Consider the following 14874-nt stretch of genomic DNA (forward strand, 5'->3'; position numbering starts at 1 on the left):
GGGTCACATGCCTTAACAGTACTGTTGGTGGAGTACTATGTCTGCCAGACAAGTATAGCCAGAATCAGGCCTATTCATCCATTAAAACCTTCTCAATCAGTACATAATGATGCATGCCTATAATCCCAACTATTTAGGAGGCTAAAGCATGAGAATCAGGATAACAAATTCAAGGCCAGCTTGAACAACTTAGTGAGACCCTATCTCAAAAAGGGCTGAGGTTGCAGCTCAGTGGTAGAGCACTCCTGAGTTAACTTCCTAGTACCACCAAAAAAAAAAAAAAAACCTTGATTATTCTCACCATTAGATCTCACATTGGCCTTCACAGATTATCAGAGTATAGCATGTTCTGAGAAAGCCACAGAGATAATTTTGAAGTTGGAAAGTGACCTTCATCATGAAAACCTCAAGGATGTTACAAGGGTTAATATTTGCTTTTAAAGAAAAAATGATAGGAAAACAAATTAGATGACTTAGCTAGGAGAAAAGGGTGACAACAAGAATAAAACTCTAATCTGCAGTTAATAATCTTCCCTAAGGGGTTAAAAAAATTACCTTGAGCTATAACCAGGGAGAAATACAAATGAGACCAGGTTGACATCAAGTCAGTGGCACCTGTCTGGCCAATCCAGGTGTCCATTCTGAGTAGTTAGTCCCTATTCCATACCAGTGGTTAAATATTTTTGGTTTTGCCCCTGTAATAAGTAAGAATTTCCTAGCAAAGAAGGTATAGTAGCACCTGGGCTATTAAAAGTAGTCATGAAGTCTCTGTCTTGAGACATCCATTACAAAATGGTACAGTCTGTCTGGAATGGAACTGCTCCGGACCTCTGAACATCTCCTTCAGTCTACAAATGCTTTTCTGATCACTGATGATCCCCCTCATTTCCCCAGTGCATCTCCACCCTGCTGATGCTAGTCACCAGTGACATGTACACTCTCATCAACTACGTGGGCTTCATCAACTACCTCTTCTATGGGGTCACAGTTGCTGGACAGATAGTCCTTCGCTGGAAGAAGCCTGACATCCCCCGCCCCATCAAGGTGAGAGAATGTCCTTTTGGAATTCCCCTCTTCTACTGGTTCTAGCTGCAGAGCACATTTCTGAATTACCTCTATTCTTGGCTATTGGCCACAGATGACCATTTTTGTGATGGTAGTAGTATGTAAATGAGAGTCCTTTCTCCACTGGAGATAAGACCAGAGCAAACTGGGCATGATGGTGCATGTTTGTAATCTCAGTGATTTGGAAGCCTGAGGCACGAGGGTCACGAGTTTGAGGCCAGTCTGGACAACTTAGCAAAATCCTGTCTCACAATAAAATAAAAAGGGCCGGGGATTAGCTCAGTGATAGAGCACTTACCTAGCATATGCAGGGCCCTGGCTTCGATCACCAAGTAAACAGACTATTAAAGGGAAGAAGAGGTAGGATCTCCTTATCTCCTCTGAGAGGGGCAGACAAGGAAGAGAAATCAGGACTCACAAGTGGTCAATGAGGACGGGTGAAGCCCATGGAGTTAGTACTCTTTCTGAACTAAAGTCAGGGCCCCAGCCTGCCTTATGCCATGCTCACTCTCCTGATTTCTTGGGTCTTGGTGTGCTTCTTTTCTCAAAATTGCTTAAGAGAAACAATTTTGAACCTGGTGAGAGGGACGGGCATTTCCCACAGTGAGCCTAGAAGTGAAGCCAGACAGACCTAGGTCATTGTCTTCCTGCCCCTTTTCCACCTAGGACCTTAGCAAATACATTGGAACATACGAGCAAGCTTCTCAACCCTCATGGGCTTCTTTGGCTGCCACAGGCACTTGGCCTGGATGACAAAGCCTTATCTGACCCCACCTGGGAGGGAGGACATGAGCAATAAGGATGGCTCCCTCCCTGGTTTCCCCATCCTCTTCCTGTCCCATTGTCCAAGTTCATCAACATTTATTGACATAGCATCAGCCCTGTGGAACACACAGCTAAGTGAAGCCCAGCCTTAGCACTCAAGGATGTGGATGAGAGAGGTTTCCCCGATCCTGGGAATGGTGGGGGCCACGCAGCTCACAGGGCCTCTGCTCCTCAGATCAACCTGCTATTCCCCATCATCTACTTGCTGTTCTGGGCCTTCCTGCTGGTCTTCAGCCTGTGGTCGGAGCCGGTGGTGTGCGGCATTGGCCTGGCCATCATGCTGACAGGAGTGCCTGTCTATTTCCTGGGTGTTTACTGGCAACACAAGCCCCAGTGTTTCAACGACTTCATTGGTGAGTTGGTGAAGGCAAGAACTCCTGGGCTGGAATGGAGTCATCTGGTTGGGGAGCCCCCCAGGATCAGGAAGCCTAGGCTTATCTTCACCTACAGGGTCTGGAGAAGGAGTTGGGGGCAGAAACAGCAGATCTTTCCAGAGACCCCTGAGCAGAGAACAGCTGAGATTTCCATATAGACTTTAGCCCTGGGAGAACAGGCAGCCTACCAGCTGCCCTGCAGAAGCCACCCCAGGCTGGCTATAGATCAGTGCAGACCCTGGAAGTGGGGGGTCAGTGGGCATAGGGAAGGTGGAAAGCTGGGGTCTTGATGAGTGAGGGGCAGCTAACAAAAGATGTAGGAGACAGATGAGGTGGCCATTTCCCAGACAGAATCTCCGAAAGGCACTGGTTGCTCTGTTGAGGCAAAGCCTGGGTGGAAAGCTGGTTAAAGCCACGGTCTTATTGGCCCTGTTGGCAAGACACCCAGCACTGACCCGGTTTCTGTGTGGTCTCCTTTCACAGAGTTGCTTACCCTGGTGAGCCAGAAGATGTGCGTGGTTGTGTACCCCCAGATGGAGGGGGGATCGGAAAGAGAAGGGGTGAATGAGGACATGGAGGAGCAGCAGCAGGCCATATACCAACCCACTCCCACCAAGGACCAGGACTCAGTGGAGCATCCCCAGCCCTGAGGACCACCATCCCCTCAGCTGGCTACTCCTCCCTCATCCTGATCTCTGCCTTTTCCCTGCCTGGGTCTCCCCAACACACACACACCCCTCTGCTTCTATCAGGCAGGGCCAGGACCTGTGTGTGGGAGTGGTGAGAAGTCAGAAACAAATACACTGACATTTGTACCCAAAGAACCAGCCTCTTATCCCAGGGCCTGTGTCTAAGGCCCTCACACAAGGGTTTCCCATGTTCCATTAGAAGAGAGTGGAGATACCAAGGGTGCCCTACAGGGCCTCCCTCCCAGGCCCAACCCTCAGATGTCTCTTAAGTACCTGAGCTCACTACTGCCTTCCTTCCCCACCCCTGAGCCCAGAGGAGGCCTCAGTTCAGAGAGAACCACACAGTAACTCAGTTTGGGAAGACAGACTCAAGAGAGTCTGTCACCACCTAAGGTCAACTGGAGAGACCCATACCTTTTTCTGTTCACTAGGGACCCAAAAGTAGAGGGGATGCTTCCCTCTGCCGCCTTCTCTGTCTCATCCTACCATTCCTCCACCCATCCACCCTGGGCTCCCTATCCAAGAAAGGCTCCTTTTGTGACACCTCCTTCCCATTAAGCTGAGGACCAAGGAGGAGGAGGATGCCTCTTCCCCAACCCCAAGCCTGCGGAACACAGTGGGAAAGGTTCAGATGGCAGAAGCCCCAGCCCTGCCCCTGCCTCTTGCATCCTGCCCCCAACGTGGTGCCAAAGCTTCCCAAGGCCAAAAAGGCTTTTTATTTCAGTATCACGTACCTGTCTCTCCTAAAGACAAAGCCATTCTGCTCCTCCTCCCTCCCCATCTCCATGGGTAGAAGCAGTGGCCCCCTTATCCCCAAAGCTGCACCCTAACATATCCTTGCGGAGCCAGCACTGCCGGCTACCAGTTATGCCCTTTCCTCCTCCCTGGACCTTGGCTCAGGGGCCCAGTGCGAAGGATCCCCAAGCCTCCAGGCCTGAAATCAGAGCCAAATCAGCCTTAAGTCACCTTCCATCCAAGAACTGGGCCTAAAAATACTCCCTTATTTCTAACCCTCAGGACAGACCTGATATTAAATGCCTTCCCTGTGTGGAAGGTGCTTTCCCACATCCCCAGAGCTGCCCATTCCACAGGCTGGGGGACTATTTCGGGAAGAGAGTGTTTTCAGAAGGCCAGTTCTTCTCCCCTCCCCCAACTAAAATGACCCCTCCCTCCTTTCTGGCCTTACCGCCAACCCTTCATGGGGCAGGATGAGAGAACAGTGGCACAATGTCAGCCACTTTGAAGATCTTCAGAAAAGCACCTTGTGGTATGCGGGCTCTGACCTTTCCCTGTACTCCAAAGCAGTGGATGGTGTCTGCCCTGACCTTGCAGCCTCTCCCACCCCCACCCCCACCCCACTTGCTGTGCTAGGGACATAGAATTCTTTTATCCCAAGCAAGATTCCCTTTTCCCCCTCCCATCTGCTTAAACTGGAATATCCAGGGAGCTGCTCCTGCCCCAGCTTGCCTCTCCACATTGGTGAGATGCTAGATTTGGGCTGAGTTATGGCTCCCAGAGTGGATACTGGCTGGGCTGGGCCCCCAGAAGACCATCTTCTTGGTCTTCCCTCTCTTCTCATTCCTCCAGTCTCCTCTCTTCCTTCCATTATTTGTTATTATTATTTTGTTGTTTTTTTTGTAAAGTGGATGCCTTACTTTTTTGGATAAATATTTTTGAAACTAGTATTTCTATTTCTTTTGGATTTTTTAAATGTAAGGTGGTTTGGGGGGTGGAGTTAGAACCTTAATGACAATATGTCATTGAGTTGGTTTAAGTTTTGTTTCCTTTGAGGTTTTCTTCTTTCTTTTCATGTAATAAAATTTTAAATGCAAATGAAGTTGATTGTGTTGATAATTAAACGACTTTCAGAAACAGAATCACTGGGCATTTTTTCTTAGAAGGTCCTCCTAAGAGCCCCCCCCTCCATGCCTCTCTGGGGTCCCATACTCAGGAACCCCATAAACCAACAGTCACCTCTCATTCCTCCTGAGGACTTCAAAATGTTATTAAATTTCCTGCTCTTTGTGCCATCCTGAGAACCTGCAGATTAGTTGGGAAGAAAGAGTCACTACCCAGGATGCGACATGGGCTAGTAGAGGGAGGCAAAAGCAGGGATGTGCCCCTCAAAGTCTGAGCAGAATAGGAAAGGAAGTGATGAGCTGGGTCTATGGAAAGACTTAGAGGGCCCAAGGAGCATGCTAGGAGGTGAGGCTGGTCCACTCAGCCATACAGAAACATCTGGGAAGAAGACTAGGAGGATTGTTTGACTAGGACAGTGGAAAGGAGGAGAAGTTATGGTAGGCCAAGTTCCTCCTGGTGTCTAGGGTTAACTACTAGAGGAAGTTGATGGGACTAGACCCAGTACTTGCTCTGTCCCTCCCTTTCTGGGCAGCCCTCCCAGCAGCCTGTCCTGAGGCAGCATCATTCCTGAGTGAGCACTGCTGACAGAGGTCAGGCCCATGAGAGGTGGGGGTTGAGACATCACCCGCCACCATCTGGACACTGAGGACACAGGCAGGTGAGACGCCTCCACTTCTGGTCCTCGACTCCAGCTCTCCTGCTTTGTGGCTGTCATTCTTCCAGGCAGGCTGGAAACTCGCCATCCACAGGGACACTGAGCTGGCAGGCCAAATACTTGGCTTCTAAGCCCAGGCCATTCACTAAACAGAACTGTGCCCTTGGGCAAGTCACTTCTGTTCAGTATTTCAAGGGGGGGGGGGGAGGAAGGAGAAAGAGTTGGACCCAGTCTCCGTTTCTCAGTCTTATTTTTGTGTGTGTGATTTTTTTGTTGTTGTTTCTCAGTTTTCTGGCATTAAGTTGTCCCCAAAGGGAAGAGGCCAGTCCTGTCCCGGAGGCTGTTATCCAAGGCCCCCTTCCTCAACACACATAATTTTTCTCTTCTTGGCTTGCCCCAGTCCTCCTCTGCGTCACCCCATTCTGGTAGGTCCAGCTCTCCCCAGTCCCCTCTCCAGGGAGACACTTGTCCCTGGGGCCCCCCTCTCTCTGTAAAGTGACACCTGCTGATCTTTTCAACCTGGTCAGATGGGCAAAAGTGGGTATCCTCCTGGACCACATGCATTTATTTTTAACCTGGGCCTTTCCCCTGTCTTAACCCTGCCAATCACTTTAATGCTGAGAATTTCAGATGCTCTGAATCTAGAGAATTTGGAGACCTTTTGAAAGTCACTGTTTTTCTGATCATTGTACCCAAGGACTTTGCTATATGCTGTGGGAATGGCAAATTTATTCCTGAATTTTCAAAGTCAGCATAGACTTCAATTTCTTTTTGTCCCCCTAAGGTGTGTGTGTGTGTGTGTGTGTGTGTGTGTGTGTGTCTTACTGGGGATTGAACCCAGGGCATTTCACGACTAAGCCACATCCCCAGCCCTTTTTAATTCTTTATTTCTTTCTTAGTTTTATGGTATCAGAGATTGAACCCAGGGTCACTTTACCACTGAACTACATTCCCAGCCCTTTTTATTTTTTATTTTGAGACAGGATCTTACTAAGTTGTCCAGGCTAGACTTGTGATCGCCCTGCCTCAGCCTCCTGAGTAACAGGGATTAGAGGCATGTGCCACCTCATTTGACCTCACCTGTCCTTAATTTAATTCAGGAAATATGGTCACCACAGTTGAAGAGGTCCAAAATATGTATTCAATCCTACCTTTAAAGAGCAAACAGCTGCCACACATGGTGGCACATGCCTGTAGGCCAGAGGCTTGGGAGGTGGAAGCAGGAGGATCACGAGTTCAAAGCCAGCCTCAGCAATTTAGTGAGGCCCTAAGTAACTCAGTGAGACCCTGTCTCTAAAATATATATATATATATATTTTTTTTTTTTTTTTAAAGGCGGCTGGGGATTGGCTCAGTGGTTAAGTGCCCCTGCGTTCAATCCCCAGTACCAAAAAAAAAAAAAAAGAGCAAATAGCTTGACCCCAGTGAAAGAAGCNGGGGGACTATTTCGGGAAGAGAGTGTTTTCAGAAGGCCAGTTCTTCTCCCCTCCCCCAACTAAAATGACCCCTCCCTCCTTTCTGGCCTTACCGCCAACCCCAAGACACTATAGCACTTGCTGGTAATAAAAGGGCCAGTAACATATTTCTTATTTGTCCTTTTCTTTTCACTGTACCTGGGCCCCTTTTGAAGATGAAACTTCACAGGTGAAAGGAAGGCCATAGCAGGTGTCTCCAACATGCCAGAGTGGAGAGTTCCCAAAGGAAAGAGAAAAAGAAAGCTGGGGGACAGCACAATATCAAGAAATGCAAAGAGGGAGCTATGGGCTTCTCCTAAAGACTCTGAAACAGAGCCCCAGGAAGAGGTAATACAAAAGAGAAGGCGTCTCAAGCCTCCAAGAGGAAGTAGACCCAAGAGACACATGCTGGAGGTCAGACAACGGCCATGCAAAAGGAAAGACAGCAAACTGAGCTGCAGCGAGCTCCTGAGCTGGCAGCCCAGGGCACAGGAAGTGGGAGGCAGAGCCTCAGGCCCAAAGTGGGGGGCAAAATGCCAGCCTGAATCTCTTGCAATGCACGGCAGTTGGAAGAGAGAGGTGCTGAAGCCACCTGAGGAGCATGTCTGTAAGTTCTGGGGGCAGTGGCCCCCCAGGCTTGGGGTGCAGGGCCCAAGTCCTGACCAGGCACCTCAGTTGTTCCCAGGCAGTCAGGGACTATGCCAGACTGCTAGAGGTAGTGAGGGCTGGAAACATGTTAGTGTTTGGGCTATTGCACAGACCCTATGCATAAACCTAGCAAATGACGACACTCTGCACCAGGCCTCTATGCATAGCTTGTTCCCAGGATCTATCACTACTTCCAATACCCCTCAAACAACACCTCCAGGCCAACACTCAGAAGAATGGTCTGGGAGGTGGGGCTACAAAAGGAACTGACTGCCCCCCAGAGTAGGTGGAGCTCAGCTCTGGAGGGGGGACCAAGAGGAAGGCGTGTCAAAGGAGGAGTTCAGACCAAGCTGGGGGTCGGCACTGGAAGAGAGCTTTCTCTATTCACTCTGAACTGGCACCTCATTCTGCACAGTTGGAAGGAGGAGGACGTTCAGAGTGAGGTGTGGATTTGGAATCCTCAGCAAGGATTTGGAATCCCTGGGCTCAAGGGAGTGGAGGTATTTCCAAAACCTCTGCTCCTGTGCATCTCCAGACCTGGCTTGGACCTCACCAAAGTGCTCCAGCTGTTAACTAGGTCAGGGGCCCCCCTTTCTCAAAGGCCTGCATCCCTCCCTCTGGGGTGTGCCCAGCCCCTCCCTAAGTCACCCCCGGGAGAGAGAGGGGGGAAAAAGGGAAGAGAAGAGAGGCATTGACTGCAGAGGAAGGAAAAGGAAGCAGAGCAGAGGAGAGAGGAGAGAAGCAGCACATGAGTGGGTGACAGAGTAGACCAGAGAGGGCAGATCTAGGGCAGGGGGAGATCGACAGAAGGCAAGCTGAGCATCCTAAGGGGTGCCCCAAGAGCAGGGCCCAGGGGCGGGGAGCCAAAGGGGCGGGCCGGCCATGTCCCACGGGACCTACTATGAGTGTGAGCCCCGGGGTGGCCATCAGCCACTTGAGTTCTCAGAGGGCCGAGCCGGGCCTGGGGAGCTGGGGGACATGTGTGAGCATGAGGCCTCCATCGACCTCTCTGCCTACATCGAGTCTGGGGAGGAACAACTACTCTCCGACCTCTTTGCCATGAAGCCAGCGCCTGAGACCCGAGGCCTTAAGGTCCCTGGAACTCCTGCCTTTCCCCACTACCTGCCGCCTGACCCGCGACCCTTCGCCTATCCCCCACATACCTTCGGCCCAGATAGGAAGGCGTTGGGACCTGGCATCTACAGCAGCCCAGGGAACTACGACCCCAGGGCTGTGGCCGTGAAGGAGGAGCCTCGGGGGCCAGAGGGTAGCCGAGGCATTAGTCGAGGCAGCTACAATCCCCTGCAGTACCAAGTGGCACACTGTGGGCAGACAGCCATGCACCTGCCCCCAACCCTCTCAGCACCCGGCCAGCCCCTGCGTGTCCTCAAGGTAAGAGCAACCAGTTTTCCCTGCTACCCAGGGGCTGCGGCAAGGCTATGTGGATGGGGGAATTATGAGGCCACTGCTTATGCTGAGTCTGTGTTTGGTGTTGCTCTGTGAAATGGACTCATCCAAGGTTCTTTGTGCTCACTACCAGACCATGAGCCCACTCTTTCCTTCTCTGTGAACTCACTCTCACCCTGAACTCCACTCTGTCCTGAAACCCCCGTGGCTGGCTGATCTTAGCTGATGTCAGACCCCTTGCCAGCTTCCCTGTTGCCCACCATGCCCCTCTTCTTGTTTCTCTGCCTCCCGCTTCTGAAGAGGAAATGCCTGCCGATTGTACAAGAGACTCACCACAGATAAATGGAGGAAAAGTGTCCTTGGAGAGTGTGAGAGCATAAAAGGGAATTTTGGTGTGAGGGAGAGGACCCTTTGCATCTGGGTTACTATCTTTCACCAAGGCAGGGCAATGACAGGTCTACCTTGAAAACAGGAGCTGGCTCAGAACCCTAGATTTCTTTGACGCCCCCAAGGGATCCCCTCAGCCCCGCTGCTGAGATTCCTACTTTGTCTCCACTTGACCTCTTGGTCAGCCCTCATCTCTCCATACCTCTGTGCCTTCCCCTCCAGGCCCCTCTGGCTGCTGCCGCGCCCCCCTGCAGTCCCCTTCTCAAGGCGCCCTCTCCAGCCGGCCCCTCGCACAAGGGCAAGAAAGCAGTGAATAAAGACAGCCTGGAGTATAGGCTGCGGCGGGAGCGCAACAACATCGCAGTGCGCAAGAGCCGGGACAAGGCCAAGAGGCGCATTTTAGAGACACAACAGAAGGTGTTGGAGTACATGGCGGAGAATGAGCGCCTGCGCAGCCGTGTTGAGCAGCTCACCCAGGAGCTGGACACCCTTCGCAACCTCTTTCGCCAGATCCCTGAGGCTGCCAACCTCATCAAGGGTGTAGGGGGCTGCAGCTGAACCTGACTGGTGGACTGTGGGCACTAGACCCCTGGCTTGACCCTGGAGATCTTTACTCTGCTGGGACCCTAGACCTTCACAGACCAAATCCAAGACCATTGACAATGGCAGCTGATGGCTAAGGAAGGCAGGACCCATAATGATTCTGAATAAATTGCACTGTGATTTGCTGCTGGGGTTGTTTACTGGGCCTGGGCCTGGGCCTGTTTGTGTGTGTGTGTGTGTGTGTGTGTGTGCGTGCGCGTGTGTGTGCGCGCGCATGTGTTTTCATGTGCATGCACATGTTTAGCACAGGGGACCGAGGCCAGTGCCTGGGTCTACATATGTCTTGTCCCTTATAGCTCTCTCCCAACTACCACACAGCCAGATCATATGTCTGTCACTTTGCTCTTCTCTCCCTTGAACTTGCTGTCCCTGCCCCTAGCCACCCACTCTGTCCTTCTGCAAGCAGAAGGGAGGCTCCCCACACCACACACACACAACCTGGTGCAACTCTGGATACTTTGCTGACAGAGCCCTGGAATTGGTAGGGCAATTCAAGCACCATGCAGTCTCTGTGCTAGCCTGCTCTCGCCTGAAGGTGTAGTCTGAAAGCTCCTAGGTGATCAAGGAAAATTTCTGATGGCTCTGCCATATTTATGGTCCCTTAGCTCTTGATCCAGCACTCTGTATCTTCTCTTCAGTTTGATAGCCCCAGTCCATTGGACTGACATCCCTCACCATTGTTTCCACCTACCCACTTCCATCTTTATCTTTTACCCCTATTTTGGGGGCTATGGTTCCCTAAAAGTGGAGAATCTAAGTGTTTGGGAGAGGAATCAGTTATCACCTGGGAAAGGCTCAACTGGGAGACTTGATTTGTATGTGAGCATTGATAATGAGGAGGAGGAGGACAGTGTGCCTGTGCCAGTAAACACCCACATTTAAAGCAGTTTCTTTTTCACAGAATTAAAGCCTTGGAGGCAGAAGAGTGCAGTAATTAAGAGCCTCAGTTTGCATCTCCCTCTGCTATTTACTGGTGGTGTGACATTGAACCATTTACTTCTCCTTTCTCTGCCTCAGCTTTTTCATCTGCAAAATGGGAGTAATTTTGGTGCCCATCTCATAGTCAGTACTGGGGATAACTAGGAGCACTCTACCACTAAGCCTCATCCCCAATCCTTTTTATTATTTTACTTTGAGATAGGGTCTCACTAAGTTGCTGAGGCTGGCCTTGAATCTGTGGTCCTCCTTCCTCAGCCTCCTCAGTAGCTAGGATTTCAGATGTGTACCTATAAAAAACAGGGCCTGGCATATCATAAGCATGAATAGTTGTTATGATTCCACATTGCTCTAACTGAAAGTTAACTGTAAAATTCTCATTTTACGGATAAGGAAACTGAGGCCTCGGAGAGGGGAAGGAAATTACCAAGAATCATGGGACTGTTTAGAGGCAGAATCTAAATTAGCTCCATAGTTGGGCACCATGGCACACATCTTAAGGCAGAAGGACTGAAAATACAAAGCCAGCCTCAGCAGTTTAACAAGGCCCTAAGCAATTTATCAAGACTCTGTCTCAAAATAAAAAATGAAAAGTTCTGGGGATGTGCCCACCTTCACTGAATATACTTGAGGGTAGTGACAAGTGCCAACTATTAAGACTCAGAGGTTAAGTTCCCTGGGTTCAATCCTTAGTACCAAAAAAGTAGCTTCATAAAAATCACAGAGTTGGGGCTGGGGTTGTGGCTCAGTGGTAGAGCACTTGCCTAGCACATGTGACACACTGGGTTCAATTCTCAGCCCCACATAAAAAAAAATAAATAAAGATATCATGTTCATCTATAACTAAAACTATTTTTTAAAAAATCACAGCAGTCTTTTTTGTTTGCTTAGTTTCATTTTTTTGGTTTGGTTTTACTTCTGGGGATTGAACCCAGGGGCACTCTACCATTGAACTACATCCTAGTCCTTTTTATGTTTTATTTTGAGACAGGGCCTTGCTAAGTTCCTGAAGCTGACCTCCAACTTGTGATCCTCCTGCTTCAGCCTCCTGAGTCACTGGGATTATAGGCATGCACTACCATGCCAGGCAAAATCACAGATTTTAAGAGATGCTAGAAAAGACCTCAAGAGATCATTTGGTGAGCTTTGCCCTCAGACAAGCAAGATAGTGTGAGCCACATTTTATAGATAAAGGAGTGATGGCCAGAGGGGATAAGAGCCTCCTGAAGCTCATTCAGCCAGTTGACTGTCTTAATAGTTGGCACTTGTCTCTATCCTCAAGTATATTCAGTTCAGGTAGGGACAGGAATCATGTTCAAGAAATGACCATGAGCCAGGCATGGTGGTGCATGCCTGTAATCCCAGCAGTTCGGGAGACTTAGTCAGGAGGTTGGAGAGTTCAAAGCCAACCTCAGCAATGGCTATAAGTAACTCAGTAAGACCCTGTCTCTAAATAAAATACAAAATAGGGCTGGGATGTGGCTTAATGGTTGAGTACCCCTGAGTTCAATCCTGGTACCACACACACACACAAAAAAAAAAAAAAAGAAAAAGAAATAAAGAATAAATGATTATGAACTGGGTGCAGTGGCACTAGCTTGTAATATCCTTGACTTTGCAGACTAAGGGAGGAGGGTCACAAGTTTGAGGCCAGCCTGGGCAACTTAGTAAGACCCTGTCTCAAAATAAAACTAACTAAATAAAAAGAGCTAAGGATGTGGCTCAGTGGTAGAGCAATCCCCTATACAAGCTGGGGGGGGGAGGGCGCAAAAAGTGATCATGAATTGCCCGACAGTGGCAGACTCAGGACAGAATATAGGGCTGAAGTCTTTCCTAGTTCACTGCTGGGAAAGCCTGAGTTAGACATGAAGGAATAACTAACTCCCTGGGAGGGAGAGAGACTTGTATCTGGATCAACCCAGTTTCCTCTCCCCTCCCATACCTCCTGCATCCTCAGGCATCTGTGTTCACCAGGACTACCCCAGCCAGGACCCTGTCCCTTTCCCCCTGCTTTGGATCTGGACTGAGGGGACAGACCTGAACCCCCAATGGAGGGATCGACAGGAGCCACCTGAGTTTGGGAGGGAGTGGTTCCTGTCTCTGCAGGCGCTTGGGAGAATCCTCTCACCTTCCCTTCAGCCAAGAGGGATGGGTTGCATAAGGGGGTTTGTACAGAACGTGGTGAGTGACTCAACCTCCGGATTTCCTCCTCTCAGCTAAGACCACTGCCCCTCGACTTCCTTTCAAGGTACTGGAAGATGGGACCTGGGTTGCCCCAACACACCTCAAGCCTTTTTCCCAAAGATCCACCAAGCTCCCAGCCCACCTGTCAGCTCCTTAGGACCAGAGCCTGCTGGAGGCTTTCTGACTGGCCCAGAATCTAGAGGAGAGCCACATCCTTACCTCTCCACTGGCATCCCAGCCAGAGGCAATGGGGAGCATACCCCACTCCTGTCTGTCAGATTGTATCCAGGGAGATGACTTGCAGCCAGAAGGCACAAGGCCTAGAGGAGACTTTCAATCTGACACCAACTGCTTTTGGCCAAAGTAATTTATTTGATGAGTATTTGTCAAGCATCTATCTGTGAACAGGACAAGTGATCAGCTGAAGGGGTAAGGCAAAGGCAATAAACTAGGTGGCCTAATGTTCTTGGCCCATCTAGATTCCCCCTCTAACTTTCCTGCCCTGCTCAGCTCTCAGGTGGTTGCCTTCCTACCTCAACAGGCTTCCCCAGTAGGAGAGGGTGAGACTGTCAGGAGATGGATGTGCTAGACTGGACCCTTCCTGCCCCCTCTTTCAGGGCCTCTCCTGCGTTTAGGGCCTGATGGGTAGTGGCACCCCTGCTGCAGGAGACCAGGGTAACTCAACACTGCTGTAGCTTTCCCCAGACCCTGTTCTTTTACCGTTATAAAGTACCTTCGTTCAATTCTGCATGACTCTATTTGAACGTACCCTTGAAGAATACCAAATAAACTTGTAGTAAGGCTATGTTAGCTGGGGTGGTTAAGGGAGGCCTCTTGGAGGAAGTGATATTTAACTGGAAACAAAAATATTCAAGAAGGAGGCTGATGTACAACTGGGAAAAGTGAGCAGAGAGAAGAACAAATGCAAAAGGTGTCCATAGATGAAGGAAAAGAAAGGAAACCAAGCGTGACTGGCCAAATGGAAAGAAAGACAAGTGGCAAGCAAGAAAAATACTTCCTTTGCTGCAGAAGGTAGTTGCAAATGACTTCCTACTTCCTCTGCCCAGGAGGATAGATACTAAGAAGCAGGACTTAGCCCCTAAAGTCAGATTCCCAGAGCTTCCCCAAGGAAAGGAGCCCAGAAGGGGACAGTTGGCCACCTGTGCCTAGGGAAAGGCTCAAGGACTGGGAACAGGGGATCTTTGAAAACCAGCAAGCAATGCCCCAACAGGACATACACACTCTTGTTGCTTTAGAACCCATAGTTGGGCCCACTTTTCCTTCTTGAGTAGGATCTCAGGCCATGGGAAGTCGTTGAGAAGGAAGACTGTGGGAGACACTGTGAACAGTGAGGAAACTATCAGGCGCAGTGGCGCAGGTCTGTAAACCCTGCAACTTAGGAGGCTGAGGCTGGAGGCTTGAAAGATTGAGGCCAGCCTCAGCAACTTAGTGAGAACCTGTCTCAAAATAAAAAATAGAAAGGACTGAAGTATATATAGCTCAATGGTAAAGAGCCCCTGGGTTCAATGCCCAGTATTTAAAAACAAAACAAAACGGGCGGAAGCTGTCCAAGGTGAGCCTGTCAAGGTCAGACAGGCGGAGGTAGCAACTTGTGAAAGCTACCCCCTGCTCAGTGCACACCTCCCAACCCCCCACGTACAGATTGCCACATGCCTAGGCCCCCAGGGCCCCCATCCCAATGTTGCAAGATCCCGGTTGGGGTTGTGGGTAGAAAGGGGCCTCTTCACCTCTACCCCTTGCCTTGCTTCAAGCCAGTGAGGAGACCT

At 50.0% G+C, this 14874-nt stretch overlaps 2 protein-coding genes across 4 annotated transcripts in view; both read left to right on the forward strand.

Annotated features, from left to right (window-relative positions):
• The window catches only part of Slc7a8 (solute carrier family 7 member 8), a 56647-nt gene extending 51857 nt beyond the window's left edge, over window positions 1-4790 (forward strand). For all 3 annotated transcript variants that reach the window (XM_015492647.2, XM_048798829.1, XM_015492656.2), the window contains 3 exons: window positions 895-1044; window positions 2066-2243; window positions 2748-4790. In XM_015492647.2, coding sequence (XP_015348133.1) covers window positions 895-1044; window positions 2066-2243; window positions 2748-2914 — 495 coding nt within the window. In that variant the 3' untranslated portion in view covers window positions 2915-4790. The remainder of the gene's footprint in view (window positions 1-894; window positions 1045-2065; window positions 2244-2747) is intronic.
• A 2271-nt stretch (window positions 4791-7061) lies between these two features.
• Cebpe (CCAAT enhancer binding protein epsilon) lies at window positions 7062-10092 on the forward strand. Its single transcript, XM_015489286.2, has 2 exons — window positions 7062-8962; window positions 9587-10092. Exons 1-2 carry the CDS (start codon window positions 8453-8455, stop codon window positions 9920-9922), a joined length of 846 nt encoding a protein of 281 aa, XP_015344772.1. The 5' UTR covers window positions 7062-8452; the 3' UTR covers window positions 9923-10092.
• The last annotated feature ends 4782 nt before the right edge of the window (window positions 10093-14874 follow it).

Source organism: Marmota marmota, unplaced genomic scaffold (assembly GCF_001458135.2).
Source record: "Marmota marmota marmota unplaced genomic scaffold, marMar, whole genome shotgun sequence".
Taxonomy (NCBI): Eukaryota; Metazoa; Chordata; class Mammalia; order Rodentia; family Sciuridae; genus Marmota; species Marmota marmota.

Excerpts from the sequence above, each read along its gene's own strand:
- Cebpe (XM_015489286.2), top strand. The coding sequence starts at position 8,453 with ATGTCCCACGGGACCTACTATGAGTGTGAGCCCCGGGGTGGCCATCAG. Across the intron at positions 8,963-9,586 it reads AGCCCCTGCGTGTCCTCAAG|GCCCCTCTGGCTGCTGCCGC; the intron begins GTAAGAGCAACC and ends CTTCCCCTCCAG.